The sequence below is a fragment of the Carica papaya genome, chromosome 7 (genome assembly GCF_054855325.1).
Source record: "Carica papaya isolate Zhongbai chromosome 7, ASM5485532v1, whole genome shotgun sequence".
NCBI lineage: Eukaryota > Viridiplantae > Streptophyta > Magnoliopsida > Brassicales > Caricaceae > Carica > Carica papaya.
Window position 1 is genome coordinate 23528896 of NC_142315.1, and position 20393 is coordinate 23549288.

General features: G+C 35.0%; 1 protein-coding gene across 1 annotated transcript; it reads left to right on the forward strand.

Moving 5' to 3' along the window:
• The first annotated feature begins 318 nt into the window (after positions 1–318).
• LOC110809215 (CHD3-type chromatin-remodeling factor PICKLE-like) lies at positions 319–19559 on the forward strand. Its single transcript, XM_088208602.1, has 33 exons — positions 319–467; positions 568–616; positions 703–758; positions 5569–5715; positions 6113–6250; positions 6346–6500; positions 6698–6859; positions 7341–7564; positions 7675–7770; positions 8014–8150; positions 8229–8441; positions 8515–8622; positions 9496–9546; positions 9633–9732; positions 9951–10093; positions 10183–10286; positions 10582–10720; positions 10833–11002; positions 11978–12044; positions 12119–12241; positions 12546–12655; positions 12782–12863; positions 14462–14659; positions 15703–15847; positions 15932–16034; positions 16211–16285; positions 16746–16807; positions 16923–16999; positions 17496–17626; positions 17777–18146; positions 18507–18633; positions 18809–18873; positions 18978–19559. The coding sequence occupies exons 4-33, from the start codon at positions 5572–5574 to the stop codon at positions 19269–19271; spliced, it is 4113 nt and encodes a 1370-aa protein (XP_088064728.1). The 5' UTR covers positions 319–467; positions 568–616; positions 703–758; positions 5569–5571; the 3' UTR covers positions 19272–19559.
• The last annotated feature ends 834 nt before the right edge of the window (positions 19560–20393 follow it).

Sequence of the window (20393 nt, forward strand, 5' to 3'; positions counted from 1 at the left end):
GGGAGTGAGCTGATTTTTTAGGGCATTTCAAAAACCTTGTAACTTAGCACCCTGTTTTCTGGATACCAATTTACCTATTAATGTAAAAAGACAATAATACCCTTATTCAGCTTTTTATCTACTTTGGTAAATTTATAATCCACCGACCTCCCCTTCATCAAACATATTTATGGGAACATGTTTTAATTAATGAAAGTAATCTCTCATTTTTGGACAACAATAAGTAAATTTTCATTCAAAAGACAATTATACCCCTGGATAAGCGTTACACGTAAGAGGGCATAAAGGTAATTGTGACTTCACCTTGTTCATAATATAAACCGGGTTTGTCCTAGTCATAATCTCCACCGATTTTGTGAAGCTTAACCCCCAAAAACCACTTGAAACTCACCGTTTATCTCTGCAAATCCGGTTTCAGTTTCCGGCTGGATTCTGGTGCATTGAGTACACCGAGTCGTCCATCATCGGTAAAATACTTTGTGTGTTTGTTTATATATGTTGAATTATCGTAAGTTGCATTTCTAACATCCCCGTTTATTTGCTCTATCTCTGCAAATCCGGTTTCAGTTTCCGGCTGGATTCTGGTGCATTGAGTGCACTGAGTCGTCCATCATCGGTAAAAATACTTTGTGTGTTTGGTTATATATGTTGAATTATCGTAAGTCGCATTTCTAACATCCATGTACTGAGCAACTTCAACAGGTAGCAGCGGACCGAACCTAATCGCTTCTTATTCAACGTCATCGATTTTTCTCTCGGTAAACACGCTCATGTTAGATATATAGGCCCGATATGCGTGCAGCTGTTCTTTGTTTTGAGGAATGCTGGTCTGGTCTTGGTTGTTTTACATGGTCTTGTTAATCGTTTATGTTTGTTTGAATGAATTGCTATTTGTTTATCGTGCATTTTGATACGTTATTGTTTTCCGCTTCATGATAAAGGATTCTGGATGTTAAGTTCAGGATTGATCGCTGGAAAAAGAAGCTGGGATTGGGGATTTCTCATTAGGCAATTTGTATTCTTTGAGTCTCGTTTCTAGGGTTTATGAGGCGTGCTATTTTTATCTGAACTAGGTTTAGTTTGTTTGACATTTTAATATGGCCATGTTATAGCTTTCTGGTAGAGGGTTCTGGCTGTGAAGACCAGGACCGATCATTGCAAAAAGGAGGTGTTTTCTAGGATTTCTAACTAGGCATTTATATTTTTTTAGCTTAAGTTAAATGGTTTACAGAGAAATTTTTTTCTTGGAGATGAAGGATGGTTTTTTTAAATGAAATGGTGTTTATTTAGTTTAGATTTTAATAAGGTTTTGTTTATAGCTTCGTGATGGAGGGTTTTGGTCATTACGTTCAGGATTGATTATTACAAGAAGGATGTGGGTCGAGGATTTCTGACTAGGCACTTGTATTATTTGATTCTCAGTAATAGGGTTTAGGAGGCATGATTCTTTTTAAATGACTCGTCGTTTGTTTTCTGGGATGTTGATAAAATTCTGTTTATTAATTTGCGATGGAGGTTTTGGTTGTAGTTCAGAATAGATTACTGCAAGAGGGATCGGGCTCAATCATTTCTTTCTTTTTTTTTTTCTTTTTTTCAGACAAGTGGTAAAAGATTTCTGATTTGGCATTTGTATTCTTTGAGTCTCGTTTGTATGATTTATGAGGGCATGATATTTTTAAATGAATTGGTATTTATTTATTTGACATTTTAATAAGGTCTTGTTATAACTTCATGATGAAGGGTTTCATCGTTAAGTTCAGGATTGGTTACTGCAAAAAGGAAGTGGGGTTTAGGATTTGTGATTAAGCATTTCTATTCTTTGAGTATTGGTTACAGGGTTTATAGAGGCGTGATGGTTTTTTCTTTTGTTGTCATATCTCTTTTTAGTAAGAGGGATATAGAATTATAGATTGATTGTATAGCCAGTAGGTACATATAATCTAATTCAGGATTGTGCTTCGTTTCGCTGTTTGAGTTCGTGCATGTTGACTTTGTTGTTCTTTCTCTTTTCTTGTTCTGTTTTCATGGTATTTTGTTTGTCTCTTACGTGTCAAGGACTCTTCTCTCTTTCTTGAAAGGGAAGCATGGTAGCTGTGTTTTGATATAGGGAAAGGAAACATGAAAACAAAGTATAAATATGGATTGTGGAGTTTCGAGCAGGAAGGTAAAATGAAAAGCAAACATAAATATAGGTGTTAGAGATAAACTTGAAGCAGTGGGGATGATTTATTCATTTATTTTCGCTATTAGGAGCCATTTAGTAGAGTACGAGTGGGAAGGTAAATGAGAATCGTCAAGAGTAAAGACAAGTCATTTATGAGAATTCAAATGAATCCTGCTGAAGTGACAGAATATATTTGATACATGCAACTATCATGGAAAAAGTACTAAAAAAAAATGAACTATTGAGAGCCTTATTTAGCAATGCGTTAAAAGTAGGTTTAAATAGTAAGAGGTAAAAACCATTCATATCATTGTTGGAATGCATGATTAATCTGTTATCTGATGAAAGTTCATGCACGAATATTGGAAACTCAACCAGGATCTATGGGTTTGGGGTTGAGCTTGTTTTTAAGGAAAACTTAAATTATTTTAGGTTTGTTCTCAAAAGTGCATTGTTTTTTTGCGGTGCTTGGTTGAATATGTTTCCAAGTTTGCTTTTTATCATGTTCTTTTCCTTACTTTATTTTTCTTAATGTTAGATTCTGTAAGTATGTAGGTTTTGAGTACGTATGGAAATATTTACATGGATATTAAGGGTTTCCTTTCATACTACATACGCGGAAATGTTTATGTAGGGTTAGTGGGTTTCCAGATGCATTAATGTCGTTTGTATTTGTCCATTTTGCCCCTTGGAACAAAAACAAATAAGATCCTCAGTAAATAAATGTAATAATTCTGCTTTTAAAGAAATATAATGGCCAAATTCTTCCATATTTGCTATGGATTGTTCACTTGTCATCCCTCTCTCTTAACTAAAGTTGAAAAGATTCCTAAATTACTACGTATTTAAATGTAATTATAACCACGAATCTCTACTTTTTCACTTGGGAACTGTACATGTTTTGCAAACTGTCCACTGTAAAAACTGTTAAATAAGTTTTCTTCCTCTAGTAGCTATATCCAACTTTGCATGAGTCACTTTTTTATGTTTCATCCCAAATTCACAACCACTCATTCGAGCATGTCCTTCATAGTTCCCCTGGTCTGTCACTTACACCAGTATTCTTGGCTTCAAAGTTTAAAACTTCATGATTTCTGCTGGAGTTACTGCTAACTTCTGGGAGTTGCATATTAATGGTCAGTACTCTCCATCTTCTTCATGCAGAACATAGAATAGAACCTTTGTCCTCTTATGACCAACTTCCATTTTTTTTCCGAAAAGAAAGAGACTATCATTAATATTCAAAAGGAAGTTAGGGGTGTCATATGCATACAAAAGATTTACAAAAATAGATATCAAGATATCGATAATGTGCCCTAAGTTCTCAGAGAAGAATGGATGACCCATAAGAGAAAATGTGAAGGGTCTGGAACCAAGACTATTTAACTTTGGTCAAAACTGTACCAATTGCGCTCACAAGTCTTTCTATCCTTTGCTTTCAAATGACCAAAAACTAGAGGGGTTAAATGGAGACGCAAGTTTTTCGCAGCCCTATTGGGCTATCCCTAGAGATGAAATATTCAAGGCCAAACTTAGCGAAAACAGAATCAGTCAACTAACACTGAAGAGCTGAATTGGCACGAGTATAGTCATTAGAACACCACAGATACAGATGATTCTCTGACTCCTCAGCTTTCAAGCACAAGAAGCAACCATTAGGAGGAAGGTGGCTTCCCTTTCTTAAACCTTTCATTTTTGATGCATTCAAGGACTTCTTGATGTTCCTCAACTTAGACGCAAGATCTATTTTACCTAATAAATACTCGTAAGTAACTCAAATTTCTTTTAGATAGATGTATTCATATGTTAGGTAATGTTTATGATGTAACTGGAGAAGATAAGTTAGTCCTTTTATCCTTTTACCTGTCTATATTCATTATCAGTGTCTGTATTTTGGATTTTCTTTTGTACTTGGCTTGAATTCGATGTTGGCAATTTTTTAGAATTAGATATTTGATCAGTAAGGATCTTACTTTCCCCCTTTGGCCGGAATAAAGAAAGAAAAAGAAATAGAGGAAGCTACAGCTGAAAAGAGAAAGAACCCTACTCATGAATAGTAAGTCACAATTTACATGGAAGCATATCACTGTTCAAATATGGTCCTTAAATAGTCTGTGCAATGCTGTTGACAGAAGATAGATTAGAACAGGAGATCTGATGTAGTTACCATAGGCAGCAGTGATTGGAATGGAACGGAATGCTGATATAGCAATGGACTTGGCTAAATGATATGCAAGTTATTGGTGTCCCCTAGGGTTGATTGACAGTGTTTAACTATTAATAATTTTGCCTCATGTATTCCTGTTATACCTTCGGGTTGCGACAGTGTGATTGAGCAGGTAAACACTATCAATGAGCAGGGGCATTGGTCAGAGGGCCATTGTTTCACTGTCCTGCTATGCTATTTCGGCTCCTAGATTTGGTGTTAAAAATGGAAATTTATCCCTTTTATTGATTAATTCAATGTCTATAAAGTGAGTATTGACTCAAACTTTAAATCGGATATCGTATGTTGATGCTAAGAATACCCGACAATTCTTTCATATATATGCCTTTTTCTACTAGAGGCAAGAGAACCTTTAGAGATTTGGTTTTTGAGAGAATAAGATCTCTTTGCATAAGAAAATTTGTAGTTAAAAATACTGGAGAATTATGTTACTGCCATAGAGACCATGACAGTACAATATCAAAGAAAGCAAGATAAGACAATGAAGGTTGTAGGGTACTTCAGGCATGTATATTGTACCTCTAGGTTTAGTGTTGGAAAGATGCTTAGATTTACAATTGATGTTCTTTGATTCTCTACTTGAGAAACCTATTTATATTTTTTCTTTCCTGAAAGTAGATGCAATGGATTGTAGAATATAAGGCCTTGTAGGAGTTGAATCTCCTTTCCAAAGATTATGTCCTTTTCTTTTTGGAATTGATGATCACAAACTCTATAGAGAAGGGGACCTCTTTAATCTACCTCGTGCATTTTTCTCCGTGGCTGACACTCTTGATGCCTTGTAAATAATACTCTTTTTCTCTATAGAAAAAGAATATGAGGTATAAGACTCCTTCCTTACCCTGTAAATTGTTAAGAACTGATAATTTACCGGGAAAAATGTTAAGAACAGGTGTTTTTATCTAGTATTATATTTCATGGATGTTTGGATTATAGTAGGATTAGTTAATATTCATTAAGGAGCCAAAAGAGGGAAAAGACGTGAATATATCATTTATATACAATGATATGGATAATTAGTTTGTTTAGCTATATGATTGATTGCTCCTTTGGTACTATATATTCTTGTCTGGTACTTTCCACATTTACTTTTAGCCACTTGGACTTATTTTTTTAACTGTTCAGCATGAATTTCAAATTTTCTGTATCGTGGTTTTTAACAATGAAATACTTGCAGAATATGAGTAGCTTGGTTGAAAGGTTGAGGATTAGGTCGGATCGGAGGCCGATATATAACTTAGATGAATCAGATGATGATGCGGATCTTGTTCCAAAAAAGCCTGGTGCTCAAGAAAAGTTTGAGCCGATAGTCAGGATTGATGCGGTCTGTTTCTTCTACTTCCTCAATATTTCTTATTATATGTGTATCTTTTCCTTTTCTCTCTATACTATGATTATTCTAAATATATATATTTTTAATTTTCGGTTACATAGAAAAAATATTCAATATAACTTCAGCTTAGGAGCTGATTTATGCTGAATTATGGATAAAACATATTGCTGATGCATTTCAATGGTTTCTTAAGAGCTTATTCATGTTGCTTGAGGACTTTTGATGTCTTGCTTTGAGAATTGACTGCATTCATAATTGGAATATTTAACAAAAAATATATTCTCTTTTTCCCTCATCATCTCATATCTCCTGTGCTTATTTTACTAACTTCAGTAAATTATTCGATTATCTTTTACATTTAATCTGTGTTCTTTTCCTTGATCCATAGAAAGACAATGCATGTCAAGCTTGTGGCGAAGGTGAAAATCTTTTGAGCTGTGAAACATGTACTTATGCTTACCATCCTAAATGTTTAGTTCCACCTATAAAAGCTCCCCTTCCTGAAAACTGGAGGTGTCCTGAATGCGTAAGATTTTATAGTACATTGACGATAATGAAAGCTTCCATGATCTAATTTCCTGTCATTTGAGGTTCATTGAGAATTATCATTTTCCTCTGCAGGTTAGCCCTTTGAATGATATTGACAAGATATTGGACTGTGAAATGCGCCCAACAGTAGCTGGTGGTAATGATGCCTCTAAGCTGGGTGCAAAGCAAATTTTTGTAAAACAATACCTTGTGAAGTGGAAGGGATTATCTTACCTGCATTGTACTTGGTAATTTCTCCGTCTTCAGAATTAGGCAGGATGCAAATTTTTGTTGTGGTCATTGTTTATGTGACTCCTTGTTTTCTCATAAAGAAACAATAAAACTAATGATGCTAGTCCTGCATAATGTCTGTTTGTTGTGAGTTAATCTGAGATCCTTTGTCTGATCTTCCATTAATTTCTTCTTTCCTTCTTTTCTTCCCTAGGGTACCGGAGAAAGAGTTCCTGAAAGCTTTCAAGTCAAATCCTCGTTTGAAGACTAAAGTGAACAACTTTAATCGTCAAATGTCATCAATCAATAACTCTGAGGAAGATTTTGTTGCCATTCGGCCAGAGTGGACTACTGTTGATAGAATTCTTGCCTGCAGGTTCTCTTTAGGGTCATTTTTTTAATATATGAGTTGCCTCTCTGTTTCTGATCCTTTTTTATTCAACTTTAACATAAACTGAGCTTTAAGGTTCTCCTGATTTGAAATTAGTTATCAAAGTTGGGCAACTTTGTTTTCTGAATCCTGCATCTTTAATATTGACACCTAGTTTGGCTTCAGAAAGTTAGCTGTCAGATTTGCCATGCCCTTGTTAAATTGAATCACATGTACACTTCTTATCTTTTTGAGTTAGTTGTTTTTAGGAAATGAGAGCAGAAATATTTCTTTTTCTTTTTTCCTTTTTTGGTTATGTACATAATAAAATGATGAATTTATTGACTTATTATTGTTGTGTTGTCATTTGTAGGTGGTGCTTGTGTTTTTATTGTTCTTCTTATCATGGATTCTTAACAACTTTAACCATCTTATTTTGATCTCATTTTCTGATTGATGAATGTAATCTATTTACTGAATGTTACAGAGGAGACGAGGAAAAAGAATATCTTGTGAAGTATAAAGAGCTTTCTTATGATGAATGTTATTGGGAGTCTGAATCAGATATCTCTGCATTTCAACCTGAAATTGAAAGGTTTAATAAAATTCAGTCTAGGTCTCAAAACTTGTCTGCTAGTAAACAGGTTGAGTTGAAAAAGAAAGCACGAGAATTCCAACAGTATGAGCATAGTCCCAATTTTCTCTCTGGAGGTACATAACCATATTATACTTCCTATTCTATGATCTTTGTGCTCGTATGTATTTAAGTTTTCCTCTTTTGATCATTATGTGATACTGGATTCTTTTTGCTGTAACTGAAGGCTCACTGCATCCATATCAGCTTGAGGGGCTGAACTTCTTACGCTTTTCATGGTCCAAACAAACACATGTGATACTTGCTGATGAGATGGGCCTTGGTAAGTCCTGTTTTGTTTTGCGCTTGTTTCCTTGTTTTTTGTGTTTTCTTTATTTTTTATTTGTTTCTTTTGTGATATTGCAGGCTTTTATTTCTTTTTTCCCAACATGTTTATCATTAGGTTTTGGTAGTGCTTTTTGATGTTTCATGGTTTGGGTAAAGTCTGGATAATTACCAAACAAGGGATTTCTTCAGGAAAAACAATAAAAAGTGTTCTGATGCCTTGGCTCTTATTTCTCTTCAGGAAAAACCATACAGAGTATTGCTTTTTTGGCGTCTCTTTTTGAAGAAAGCATCACTCCACATTTGGTGGTTGCCCCACTGTCAACTCTGCGAAACTGGGAACGGGAATTTGCAACATGGGCTCCCCAAATGAATGTTGTATGTAATGGAAGATTTTGTTTCACTCTGGTTATTGTTCAGTAAACATTTTCTTGACTTGAACTTTATGCGGTGCAGATAATGTATGTTGGCTCTGCTCAAGCCCGTACTGTTATAAGGGAACATGAATTTTATTTTCCCAAACGTCATAAAAAAATCAAGAAAAAGAAATATGGTCAGATTGTTAGTGAAAGCAAACAAGAAAGAATTAAATTTGATGTTCTCCTAACATCATATGAGATGATCAACTTGGACACAGCGTCATTGAAACCAATTAAATGGGAATGCATGGTAATGTTCTTTGGTTCATGAGTACATTATTCATCACTATGCTATCGATGTTTAGACTGACATGTTTGTGTAGATTGTTGATGAAGGCCATCGTCTCAAAAATAAGGATTCAAAGTTGTTTTCTTCCTTGAAGCAATATACTAGTAACCATCGTGTGCTTTTGACTGGAACACCACTTCAGGTTTGTTGTGTATTTATGTATCATTAATGCTGAATAATTTATAATTTCATGTAGTCCTATAAGATCCATGTTTAGGATGAGAAGCCTGTGTACTTAAGGCAAGCATTTCGCTTTGTATATCTATTTGGCGTAGAGGCTAGTAATGACTAGAGAGAAATGAAGTCTGAAAATGATTGTTATATGTCAGATTAGTTAGTAATGTTCTTTTACTTATCATTGCTGCATTAGGTTGGAAGAAGCTGGAGAAGTTGATCTCCCTAATTCCTCTGACAATTTTTGGTTGTTTGGAAGAAAAGGAATAGAACGTTTCTTAATTGGCCCAGACTTCCTTTTTTGTTTAAAAGTCATCATCTCTTCTCTGAGGAGGATGTTGGAGACCCTTTTAATATTTTGACTAACTTTTAACCCATTCTTTTGTATAAGAGCACCCCCTTCTTGCTTTAACAATAAACTTTTTTCTTAAAAAAGTTATTGTTAATTGCTTTGCATATTCTCTTTTTCACTTGTGAAGGTCTAGGAGAATTTTTGTAATTCTTTTGCTGAGAACAACTTGATTAACCCAATGACAAGAACTTTAAATTCTTTTTGTATATTGACAAGACTTTGGACAGGATCAACCCATTGATTTATGGTTTTGTCTATTGATAGGAAGACTTCGTTTTAGTTGTTCTCCATTACAAAGCATGTAGCCTATTGACAGTATCAGATTAACTTTTACGGAAGTTTGTGGCTTCTCATGTCTCTTGAATAACATTTTTTCTTCTGTTATCATTTGAGATTTTTTATTCCTATTTATTTTTTTTTTCTTTCTTTCTACTATGTATGTCTGAGTTACATGTTATGTTTTTTGATACCAATCTGTTATATTTACAGAACAATCTGGATGAACTTTTCATGCTGATGCACTTCCTTGATGCTGGGAAGGTTAGTATCTCTAGAGATGGCTAAAAAATGATAATGTGAAAATATTTGGGGGGCATTTCCTCATACCTGCTGGTTCATGCTTGCAGTTTGGAAGCTTAGAGGAGTTCCAGGAGGAGTTTAAGGACATCAATCAAGAAGAGCAGATTATGAGACTACACAAAATGTTGGCTCCACATCTACTTAGAAGTATATGTCTTAAGCTTCACCAAATTCTGTGTTTCAGTTTAATCTCTGATTGGCATCTTGAGAAATTTCCTGGCCTGTACTCTGAAAATTGAATCTCATCTAGGGTTGCTTAAGCAGCATTCTTTTAGCAAATAGGATGCTGATCCTCCATTTATATAATCAACATATACATATATATGTTGTCGAAAATTTCTATAACTTTCCAATGTTTGATGTAGGGGTTAAGAAAGATGTTATGAAGGAGTTACCACCAAAGAAAGAACTCATATTACGTGTTGAACTGAGTAGCAAACAGAAAGAATACTACAAGGCAATTCTTACCCGCAACTACCAGATATTGACCCGACGTGGGGGTGCGCAGGTGAGGATGTAAATAGTGGTGAAAATTAAACTGCTTTCATTGTTGTTTATCTTGAATATAATTGTTAACTAAATCTTCCTATATTTCAGATCTCTCTTATTAATGTTGTTATGGAATTGCGGAAGCTTTGTTGTCATCCATATCTCCTAGAGGGGGTTGAACCAGATATAGAGGATTCAAATGAAGCTTACAGGTAATGCCATGCATGCATTTTAAATTTATATATCTACCAACCTACTTCCACCTGTGTTGTCGTTCAGATAGTTCATGTTATTTGCTTCCAGAGATACATCTTATGATTTGTTGATATTTTTGTTTTCTTTGCTTCCTTTGAATTTCTTCTATATACAAATCTTTGCATATTGTGTTAAAACTTCCACATTTTGATGATTTGGATGCTTTATTATCAAAATATCTTAAACTATGTGTTGAAAACTCTGGCTTTTTTGCTTCGTTTTCTTGTCTTTAATCATTTATTATTTTGACAGACAACTTCTGGAATCAGCCGGAAAATTGCAGCTGTTGGACAAAATGATGATGAAGCTTAAGGAGCAAGGTCATAGAGTTCTTATATATTCACAGTTCCAACGCATGCTTGATGTACTAGAAGATTATTGTACTTACAAGGTATACATTTGATTTTTATTTTGTTTCTTCCTCAATTATAGTGCTCATTAAACTGGTTAGTGTCTTGGTAGCATGGATAATTTGTAATGTTTATGCTTTTTGCATTCACCAGAAATGGCAGTACGAACGTATAGATGGAAAGGTTGGTGGAGCTGAGAGACAGATACGCATAGACCGGTTTAACGCCAAAAACTCTTCCAGATTTTGCTTTTTGCTGTCTACTAGAGCTGGTGGCTTGGGAATCAACCTTGCAACTGCTGACACAGTCATCATATACGACAGGTGAAATTACATGCTCTTTTTAATGCTTTCTTTCTTGTATCCTCTACCTTTCTTTTGTCGTGACAGTAAAATAGATATCAAAGCAAGCTGCTGGATTAGAGATATTTAAAGAGCCTAAACATCCAGGTTTTATGTGGATTATGTGATCTAATTCACTTATCAGATTATTGGTTGGGGAAGTTTAGAATGTTAATCACGGCTTTCATTGGTACAGTTTACTGTCCAAGATGGACATGAAGTCTCATAGTTCAATTCTCTTTCAAAATTTACCTTAGTTCTTCATTTAATTATTTGATAAATCTTGATCTATGGAATTGCATTATAATTTTCATGCTTAAACCACCTTGATTCTCACTTTGAATTCTTTGGGGTCGTAATAAAGAAGTAGAATTTAGAAATTCATCACTGGGAATTGAAGATGGGAGTTGAGATGGTTCGAATGTGGAAAGTTCAACGCCATTCTATATATATATTTATAGATTTGAAAACAAAGTATAATATGTATTGCTATGAGCACCAAAAGGTGCAAATCAACGCCGTTCTGTATATTAACATTAGTCTTGTAATTAAGCAAAGGAATAAGGTAGGACTGTAAGTTCTTTTATGTGGATTCTTACTGATCATATGGGGAGGTGTCCCCATTATCACCACAAGGCATATTAAGGAACTGATCTGCTAGATTATGTCCAAAGTTGGACCAACCTCTCTTTTTAACCTCTTGAGTGGTAAGTTCAGGAATGTTCATCTTTTGGCGGTAAGGCTATCTATTGTTTTTACTGTCGTTCAATTATTATTCCGAATTTCCTAACTAGTCTCTCTCTCTCCCCTGCTATGAAAGGTGCATTGAAGAGGCAATGCAGAGGGACCTTTGATAATCAATTGTAACTTGTTTGGTGTAGTTTTACATTGCTCAACGTGTTTTCTTTTCCTTTTAATTTTGTTTAAGCTACTCACGTCGTCTGTTCGCGTTTCTAGCGATTGGAATCCGCATGCTGATCTACAGGCAATGGCTAGAGCTCATCGACTTGGTCAGACAAACAAGGTTAATTTGGAGTACTTGTGATGTCTTCTAAAAGGAAAATTAACTTTTTAATTAGTATTGTTTTGGTATTGCAGGTGATGATTTATAGGCTCATAACGCGAGGTACTATTGAAGAACGAATGATGCAGATGACAAAGAAGAAAATGATTTTAGAGCATCTTGTTGTTGGAAAGTTGAAGACGCAAAACATCAACCAGGTATGATTTTCTTCCACAGTTAAAGCCTTTTGCCTATATAATGTTACTTTTTGCTGAACGGAGTTAGGAACAAACTATGTTAGTTTTCATCATGGTGTAAGCAATAGTTATGGTTCTAATTTGAGTAGAGTTTTTACACGTCAGAAATTTGATTGGTGCTTTCGTTTAACCTAAAGCAATAGGATATAATTTGAGTATTGAGGTGTGAGAACAAAAAGTGAAAAAGTTTCAAAAGGAGGTAAGTGAAATAGTGGAAGACATAGTTGATTTATCCAGCACTAAGAACGGTTTAATTGTTCTTTAGGAAGAGTTGGATGACATCATTAGATATGGGTCAAAGGAGCTCTTTGCTGATGAAAATGATGAAGCAGGAAAATCTCGCCAAATCCATTACGATGATGCTGCTATTGATAGGTAACCTATTTCTCTTATCTCTTTCATTTTTTTTTTGTTTGACTTAAATTAATTTATTGCATCTAAGTTCATTCCTCTCTTTGTTTACTTCATTTCTTTTAATTTTTTTGTACTTTGTTGTGGTAGATTACTCGATCGTGATCATGTTGATGCTGAAGAGGCTTCATTGGATGATGAAGAGGAAGATGGATTTTTGAAGGCTTTCAAGGTTTGTTCTAATCTTTAATAGACTATTTATATATGCTGTAGAGACCCTTGAGTACTCTTGATTTTTTCAATACGGACCAACATGTTGAGGATCTTCCTCTCAATCCTAAATACACCTATTGGGGCTGATTGCTGGTGAAGCGCTTTGTTAGTTCCTTGTGTCTTTAAGGGTATGGTTATTAGACTAGAAAACTAAGTGGCGAAAAGAGAGAAGACGGAAAAAAAGAGCAAAGCAAGTTTTGATCTTTCACTTGTTTAGTGAAAAAGTTGGAGAAGTGGATGGGAGAAGGAAAGAGAAAACGAAGTTTGAATCATTTTTCACTCTCTAATCTTTTGAATGTCAGCTTGTGATCTAAACATTTGGGAAAAAGGTACTTACATTTTCTCCTTTCACTTTCCTCTTATACCAAGTGGAGGAAATTTCTTGTTGCTCATTCTCCTTTTGTCCAATCATTCTCTCTTGTCAATCTTAGCCTGAATCTTTTACCATGATTCACCTAATTTTTTTAACCATTATAAGTAAATGTTCCTTTCACATGACACACTAAACATTTTAGGGAGTCTACTTTGTAGCTTTAGTAGTAGTCTTTAAGTTATCGAGGTGACTTTGGGAACTCTCTTGCAGTTACTAGCATTTGCTCTTCTGTTCGATCTTATATTTTAGCTCTTTTTCTACTTTTTAAGTGAGGCACCGAAATTTTGTTTCTCTCTATAAGATCACGCTTTCTAATTAAATTTTGTGATTTTTTCCCCTTCTGGTTTCACATTGCCAGGCATTTAACTTGAGAAAACGTGGAATAAAAGAGTAAAAGAAAGCATTTGACTGTTTCTTTGTTGCATCTTTTAGTCACTGTGAGGTTTGATACTGTAATCAATACTGTAATCTGTCAGATCTTCTAAATTAAATATTTATTAAACTATGAGGATTTTGAGAATCCTAACTATTCATTTCACATCTATCACATTTTAGGATTCTGGAGCTATGTCACTTATAAATAGTTGATGAAATGTGAGATTTGAACACACAACTACATCTTGTTCTTCTCTTATTTTATATTTCCTTCATTGCATGCACACCTTGGTCTGCCTCTGCTTGAAGTACGAGTTTTTGGTGCGTACATGCCATTAAAATTTTTCATGGCATAGAAGAATGGAAGTTTATTGAGTTGTCAAAATGGATCATGTGTGTTTACTAAAAAATATTCCTGTGTGATTATGAAGACTTTCTCTATCAAATCTAGGGTTTTGGTCAAGTTCTAAACCCTGCTTGATACATGCTATACTTTTATTTCAAAAAGAATTTCTAAATCCTGCTTATTGAGCTTGTGGTTCTGTAGAATATGTCTCAACAGTAATTTTAGGATGGAAGTAAGCATTCTAGTGCATATCCTTGTGGTTGGTTGTCTATTGGTTGTTTTCAGTATAGTACTAAGTTGTAGAAGGCCATATGAAATTCTCTATCTTGTAATTTTGTAGCCGATTTCTTGCAGACACAAAGCCGTAAGCTTTGCAGTTCTACCAATTGATTTGGCAAGTCTTTTATTCTTGTTTATGCTTTATGGGTTGCTAAGGAAGTAGTATACTGATATACATTTGCAGGTGGCAAATTTTGAATATATTGATGAAGCAGATGCCATAGCAGAAGAAAAGGCACAGAAAGCAGCCATGGAAAACAAATCTTCAATGAGCAATTCTGAAAGATCAAACTTTTGGGAAGAGTTGTTAAAAGACAGCTATGAAGTGCATAAAGTTGAGGAGTTCAGTGCTTTGGGCAAAGGGAAGAGAAGCCGTAAGCAGGTACAGTGCTTTTTATACAAGACCTTTCCACCCTTGCTCAAATACCGTGGTTGGGTCTTCTTCCTTTTTCCTAATTGCCAAAAGATATGTATTTAAAATGGGGAAATAAAGATCCTCTGTTACTTGGACATATTTTACTGGACATCGAACAAGGTAAAAAATTTTCTTAGCCCTAGATTAAGAAAAGAAAATCAAAGTTGGATCTAGCTTTCACTTACCAAAAGAATCACCACGCAAAATGCATTTTCTGGAAAACATTGCTTCTCAATTTTGAGATAACTAATTGGTTTTTGGGATAACTACTTGTTTTGAGATAACTACTTGTTTTGAGATAATTACTTCTCCCATGCTTTAAGTACGGGGCTGAAAAGCCACTTTGTCATCCCACAAACCACCAAGTTAAGGCAGCCATGTCGGCTCGTGCCTTTATCAACATCTGAATCTGTCACAGCAAACCTGCCAAGAAATAATGATAATTTGTGTTCATCTTAATAAGTTGCTGTTGAGATCTTAAACCACAGTTCTACTCAAGGTGGAAAATTATTGGAGATCTAACCAAACCAAAATCGGTTGATCTGCTACAGAGTGCCTAAAATTCAGGGAAGATTTATATACCAAATCACTGGGTTAAGGTTACGTGGTTACAAGTTCGCAGATTTAAATTTGATTTCTTCTGTCTCTTGCTGTTGTCCCTGTTTCTTAAATTATATCTCAGTTGGTTCCAGTCATGAATTAGGTTGGAAGTTTTTGCTGCTCCTCCATAGTTGTTTGTGGGTTATGGTTTTAGGTAGATGAATTTCTAGGGCAAATAGTTAGGTCATGGATAAGATTAACCCAATTACATAGATTTTGCTGAACCCGAAACTTCTTGAATAATAGTCAACTCAGTTAAGTAGAGAGAGTGGTCTTGGTAGGGGGGTTCTCTTTGGGGGAAGATTAATTACTATACCCTTCTGGTTTGGGGGTGATATTTACGCCAATATCATGGTAAAACCTTGAGTTTGAAAAAATGATATTAACTTTTGCAAATTGATCTGTTTCAGATGGTATCTGTTGAAGAAGATGACCTTGCTGGTCTGGAAGGTGTGAGTTCTGAGGGGGAGGATGACAATTATGAAGCTGATTTGACTGATGGTGATACGACTTCATCTGGAACTCAGAGAAGGCCTTACAGAAAGAGAGCTCGCGGTATATTTTCCTTGGGTTGATTGTAAACAGTGTGCCTTATATCTTTATTTTTAGTGCCAAAAATTTGACAATATTTTGCTGCAGGGAGCTCGGAACCAGCACCTTTGATGGAAGGTGAAGGTAGATCTTTCAGAGTACTGGGATTCAACCAGAATCAGAGGGCTACGTTTGTGCAGATACTCATGAGGTTAGCTTGTTGTTTGTAATTTTTGGTCCATTAGTCATATGATAATGTATTTATTCCTTTCACTTCCTATTCTTGCACATGATTTGAATAGAATATGGAGCTTTGGGCATTATCCTTATTTTATGTGTTTGCTTTGCCCCTTTTTGTAGCTTATTTACTTTAGCATCATATTGCAGGTTTGGTCTTGGGGATTTTGACTGGAAGGAGTTTGTCCCGCGTTTAAAACAGAAGACATTTGAAGAAATAAGAGAGTATTAACTTGATCTTTTTATTTTGTTAACCTACATTATTGGTGTTTTGAATCTGTGGTGGTGATGTTGCATTAGTTTTGACTATGCATCAGAATATAAGTTGGTAAAATTATTTGATTTATTTGTTTCATCTCTCTGAAATGGCAGTTATATTTTAATTTAGATGCCACAGATGTGTGCCTTTTCCTGTTTAACATTTAGCAAGATGAAATTGGGATGATTTGTAATGGTTTTTGTGGTTAGAAGCGCATAAAAAAATACTCATTTTGCAAAGCTTGTTTGAGCTGCATTATGGGAATGTGAAAGGCCATTTGCAATGTCCAAGTGCTCTCTTGTTCCCCTTTTTTGTTATTCCATTTTACTGTAGCTTCTATTCTATGAACTATCTCACATCTGTTAAAAATTTCCTCTACTATTATGTGTATTTAGTGTATTAATTAATAGCAATTTTTTTGTTCAGTTATGGGACTCTCTTCCTAAGGCATGTTGTTGAAGATTTAAATGACTCGCCCACCTTTTCAGGTGATTGATTTCCTTATTCTTTGGCACTGTTGTTTCAACTTGTGTCTCAAATTTTTGGTTTCTGCCTTTGATGTAGTATGAAATTTAAGTTTTCTTATTGTCACTTTTGTTGTAGATGGTGTGCCAAAGGAGGGACTTCGAATTCCAGACGTACTGGTCCGTATTGCAATTTTGACGTTGATACAAGAAAGGGTAAGTTATCAAATGGATGTTCTCGTAGATGTAATGGGTTGTTCAATGTTGTCTATCTATATTGACTCCTCCCATATGAAATTATAAATTAGTGTGCTTGATTTGGGTGTCCAGCTGGCTTGGGCTTTGAATATCAGGGATTCAGCCTGATTTTAATTGTATTATGTAGGGGATAAGATTAAAGGATTAACATTTCATCTACTTTCCTAAATCATGTTGGTTCACTTGTTTTAACGCTCAGTTCAGTTAATGAAAAAGCTTTAGCTGAAAAAAAAGATTCTTTTCTGGCCTTTTCTCAAGTTTTATATTAAGGTTTAGCGAGATTGTGGTGTGAGCTTACTCCACTGACCTTTACTCTCTCTGCATTTTGAGTCTGGTTCCACATCATTCTTGGGTGGAAATATAAGATTACTACTTGTATGTCTTTATATTTGTGCATATGACAAGTACCTGGCTTTGACTCACCAAAAGTTCGATTTAAAAACTTTAAATGCAGATCCAGTATGCAGAAGAAAATCCTGGCAGTCCTCTTTATGGTGATGATATTGTTGCACGCTATCCAGCCTTGAAGGGTGGCAAATTTTGGAAAGAGGAACATGATCTAATATTACTGCGTGCTGTTCTCAAGTATGTTTCTGATATTTTGTTATTAGTTTGGTAAAATCTCATTCTGGATCATTACGTGTAGTTTACCTTGGATCCCCTTATACGTACTGATAATTTCAGTCTAATTGATTTATAGTTGTGATTACTTATAATTGACATTTTTATTTTAAGGCATGGATATGGAAGATGGCAAGCTATTGTTGATGACAAGGACCTGAGGATTCAGGAAGTTATATGCAAAGAGCTGAATCTTCCATTTATAAATCTACCTGCCCCAGGACAATCAAGTTCTCAAACACAAAATGGGGCAACTACATCTAATGTGGAAGGACCTGGCAACAACAGTCTGGGTGCTGGGGATGACAGGACAACTGACATGGCTCAGGGACCAGTGGATCCTGCAAGCCATTCGCAGTTATATCAAGACCCTTCTATACTCTACCACTTCAGAGATATGCAGAGAAGGCAGGTTGAGTTTGTCAAGAAAAGGGTACTCCTCTTGGAGAAGGGCCATAATGCGGAGTACCAAAAAATTTACGATGTAAGTTCTGTTATAATATCAACATGGTGACTTAATTTTTTCATTTTTTTTTTGCAAGGTTTAATCATATAGCATCAACATATGATTTAGTTTGTCAAAATTTTTGGTTTTTAGAATTTGAGGATTTTTGGCTTGGTAAAACGAATTGCTAAGCTCTCTTGTGGCCTTGTTAACAATTGATGAGAGGAAAATGTTTAGTCAGAATATATGGGTTAGGATATTTTGAGTTGTAGGCTTGCTGCTTATGTTCAAACAACTGGTCACAAAAAGAAAATTATTTATTTTAGTAGTTTGAATATATGGGGTAAGAAACAAGTCACTTGTGATAATGTGAAACCTCAAATTCTTTAATGTTCTCAGGCTGAAACTGGAAACAGTCCTACTGAAGTGGCTGAGAATGTACCTGGGGGCTCGGGCGTCGAAGTTCCTAGCACTATGGATATAGACGATGACTCAATTGATCAGTTGCCTGCATTAGAAGTAATTGGTAAGTTAATTATTTATTCAAAAATTGCTTTGTTCTATCATGGAACGTGAATTCTATATCCAGTTTTCTTTTATTTTGAGTAAGAGACACATTCACGGAAAGGAAAAAATGTCATTCATTTCATGCAAATTAAAGTTGTTGTGTTCCCTTGTATGCTTAAATTTTCTCTGTGCAGCACCAGAAGATTTCTCATTGCCTGGTGACTCTGAACGAACTGAACTAGCCGTTCGGTACAATGAGGTGAGCATTTGTCTCGTTGGGTAATCATGTATAGCACCACATTTGGGAAGAAGAAAAATATTCTGATTAACTTATGGTTTTTTTTTTTTTTGTTTTCTCGGTAGATGTGCAAGATTCTGGATCAAAACGTACCAGAATCAGCGCAAGCATATCTAAACAATCCTGTGAATCCCTCCCTGAGGAAGAGCCTGCAGCCGCTGGAGACATTGTTTGAAAATATAAGCGTGGCGCTTTCCCCAAACTTGAAGCAGTCAACTACTCAACAAATTGACCTCGAGCAAGCTACCGGAGCAGGTATTATGATCAGGGAGTCTATGGAGCAGAAACGTCCAGGAGACAGCAATGATGAAGTAGAACCTGACACAAGCTTGGCTGCTACCGCGCCTGCTCAAAAGTAGAAGTGGAGGAAGTGGATGGTGACTCCAAGAACTGATGCTGCGCGTTTTTGGGGCATAGGGTAGATGGACACAGATGGGCATCTGGATTAGATCTCTAATTTTGGATTAGCCAATAGTTGTGGTGTAGATGAGAGATGAGATATTAAAGATGGATGTGATATAATTTACTGGGACGAATTGGTCGCCATTTCTCATAGTACAGTTCAATTACTAATCAAAGACGTACTCAGTTCACCATCAAAAGAAAATTGATTAATCCAATTTACAGACCAAGAGTATTTTGGGTTATGTTAAATTATTATTATTATAATTTCCAATTTTTCATTGAACGCATGTTTAAAAGAAAAGAAAATTAATATTTACTGTTTTACCTGAGTTAACTTGGGAAGTGTATGACGGTGAAAAAGACAGGTTTATGTAGCTTGCAAAATTTGTCAGTACGAGTTCATCCTCGCCGCTATCGTGGCTTGTCTTCTTTATCCCAGTTCACTCTTATGCCTTGTTGTGCCACAATTTGAAGGTTGGACAAGTCTTAGTCTATTTATAATTTCGTACGTGTATGTTGATATACAAATGTTGTATAAATTTTCAGATTGATATTGTACTTACTTGTGCAATAGTTACTAGGTCTACATCAATCTTATAGACGCATTATAATTTTAAAAATTAATTATATAATATATATTGTAATTGAATTAGATTTTATTTTTATATTTACAAATTTTAACTAAATAGCTATTACGTATATGTTACTAGAATCACTTTCGCATTTAAAAGTTATTTAATACGTAATTTATAGTTAGTGAAAATTAATTTTTATTTTATGTTTTAAAAACTCATCATATTTTAAAATTTAAACATATATACTTGTACATTCTTATTTGAAGCATAATATTTTGTCACGAACTTGATTTATGATTTGGATATGGAAGAAAGTGAGGAAAAGAGAGAAAAAGTTGAGAAAGAGTTGAGTTTGAGAGATTTGAGAGAGGAAAGGTCTTTTTGATTACAATAGTTTTTTCAATAATTCCTTCCTTGAATATATATCTGAATATAGACTATTGTAATCGCTTGAACCACATAATAATAATAGGATAAAGGTTTGATTTTTTTTTTAATGTT

What these genes read in the sequence shown, in the direction of transcription:
- LOC110809215 (XM_088208602.1), top strand. Translation starts at nt 5,572, where the DNA reads ATGAGTAGCTTGGTTGAAAGGTTGAGGATTAGGTCGGATCGGAGGCCG. An exon ending in CGATAGTCAGGATTGATGCG is followed by an intron (nt 5,716 to 6,112) that starts GTCTGTTTCTTC and finishes CTTGATCCATAG; the next exon opens with AAAGACAATGCATGTCAAGC. An exon ending in TTTGTGCAGATACTCATGAG is followed by an intron (nt 16,035 to 16,210) that starts GTTAGCTTGTTG and finishes ATCATATTGCAG; the next exon opens with GTTTGGTCTTGGGGATTTTG.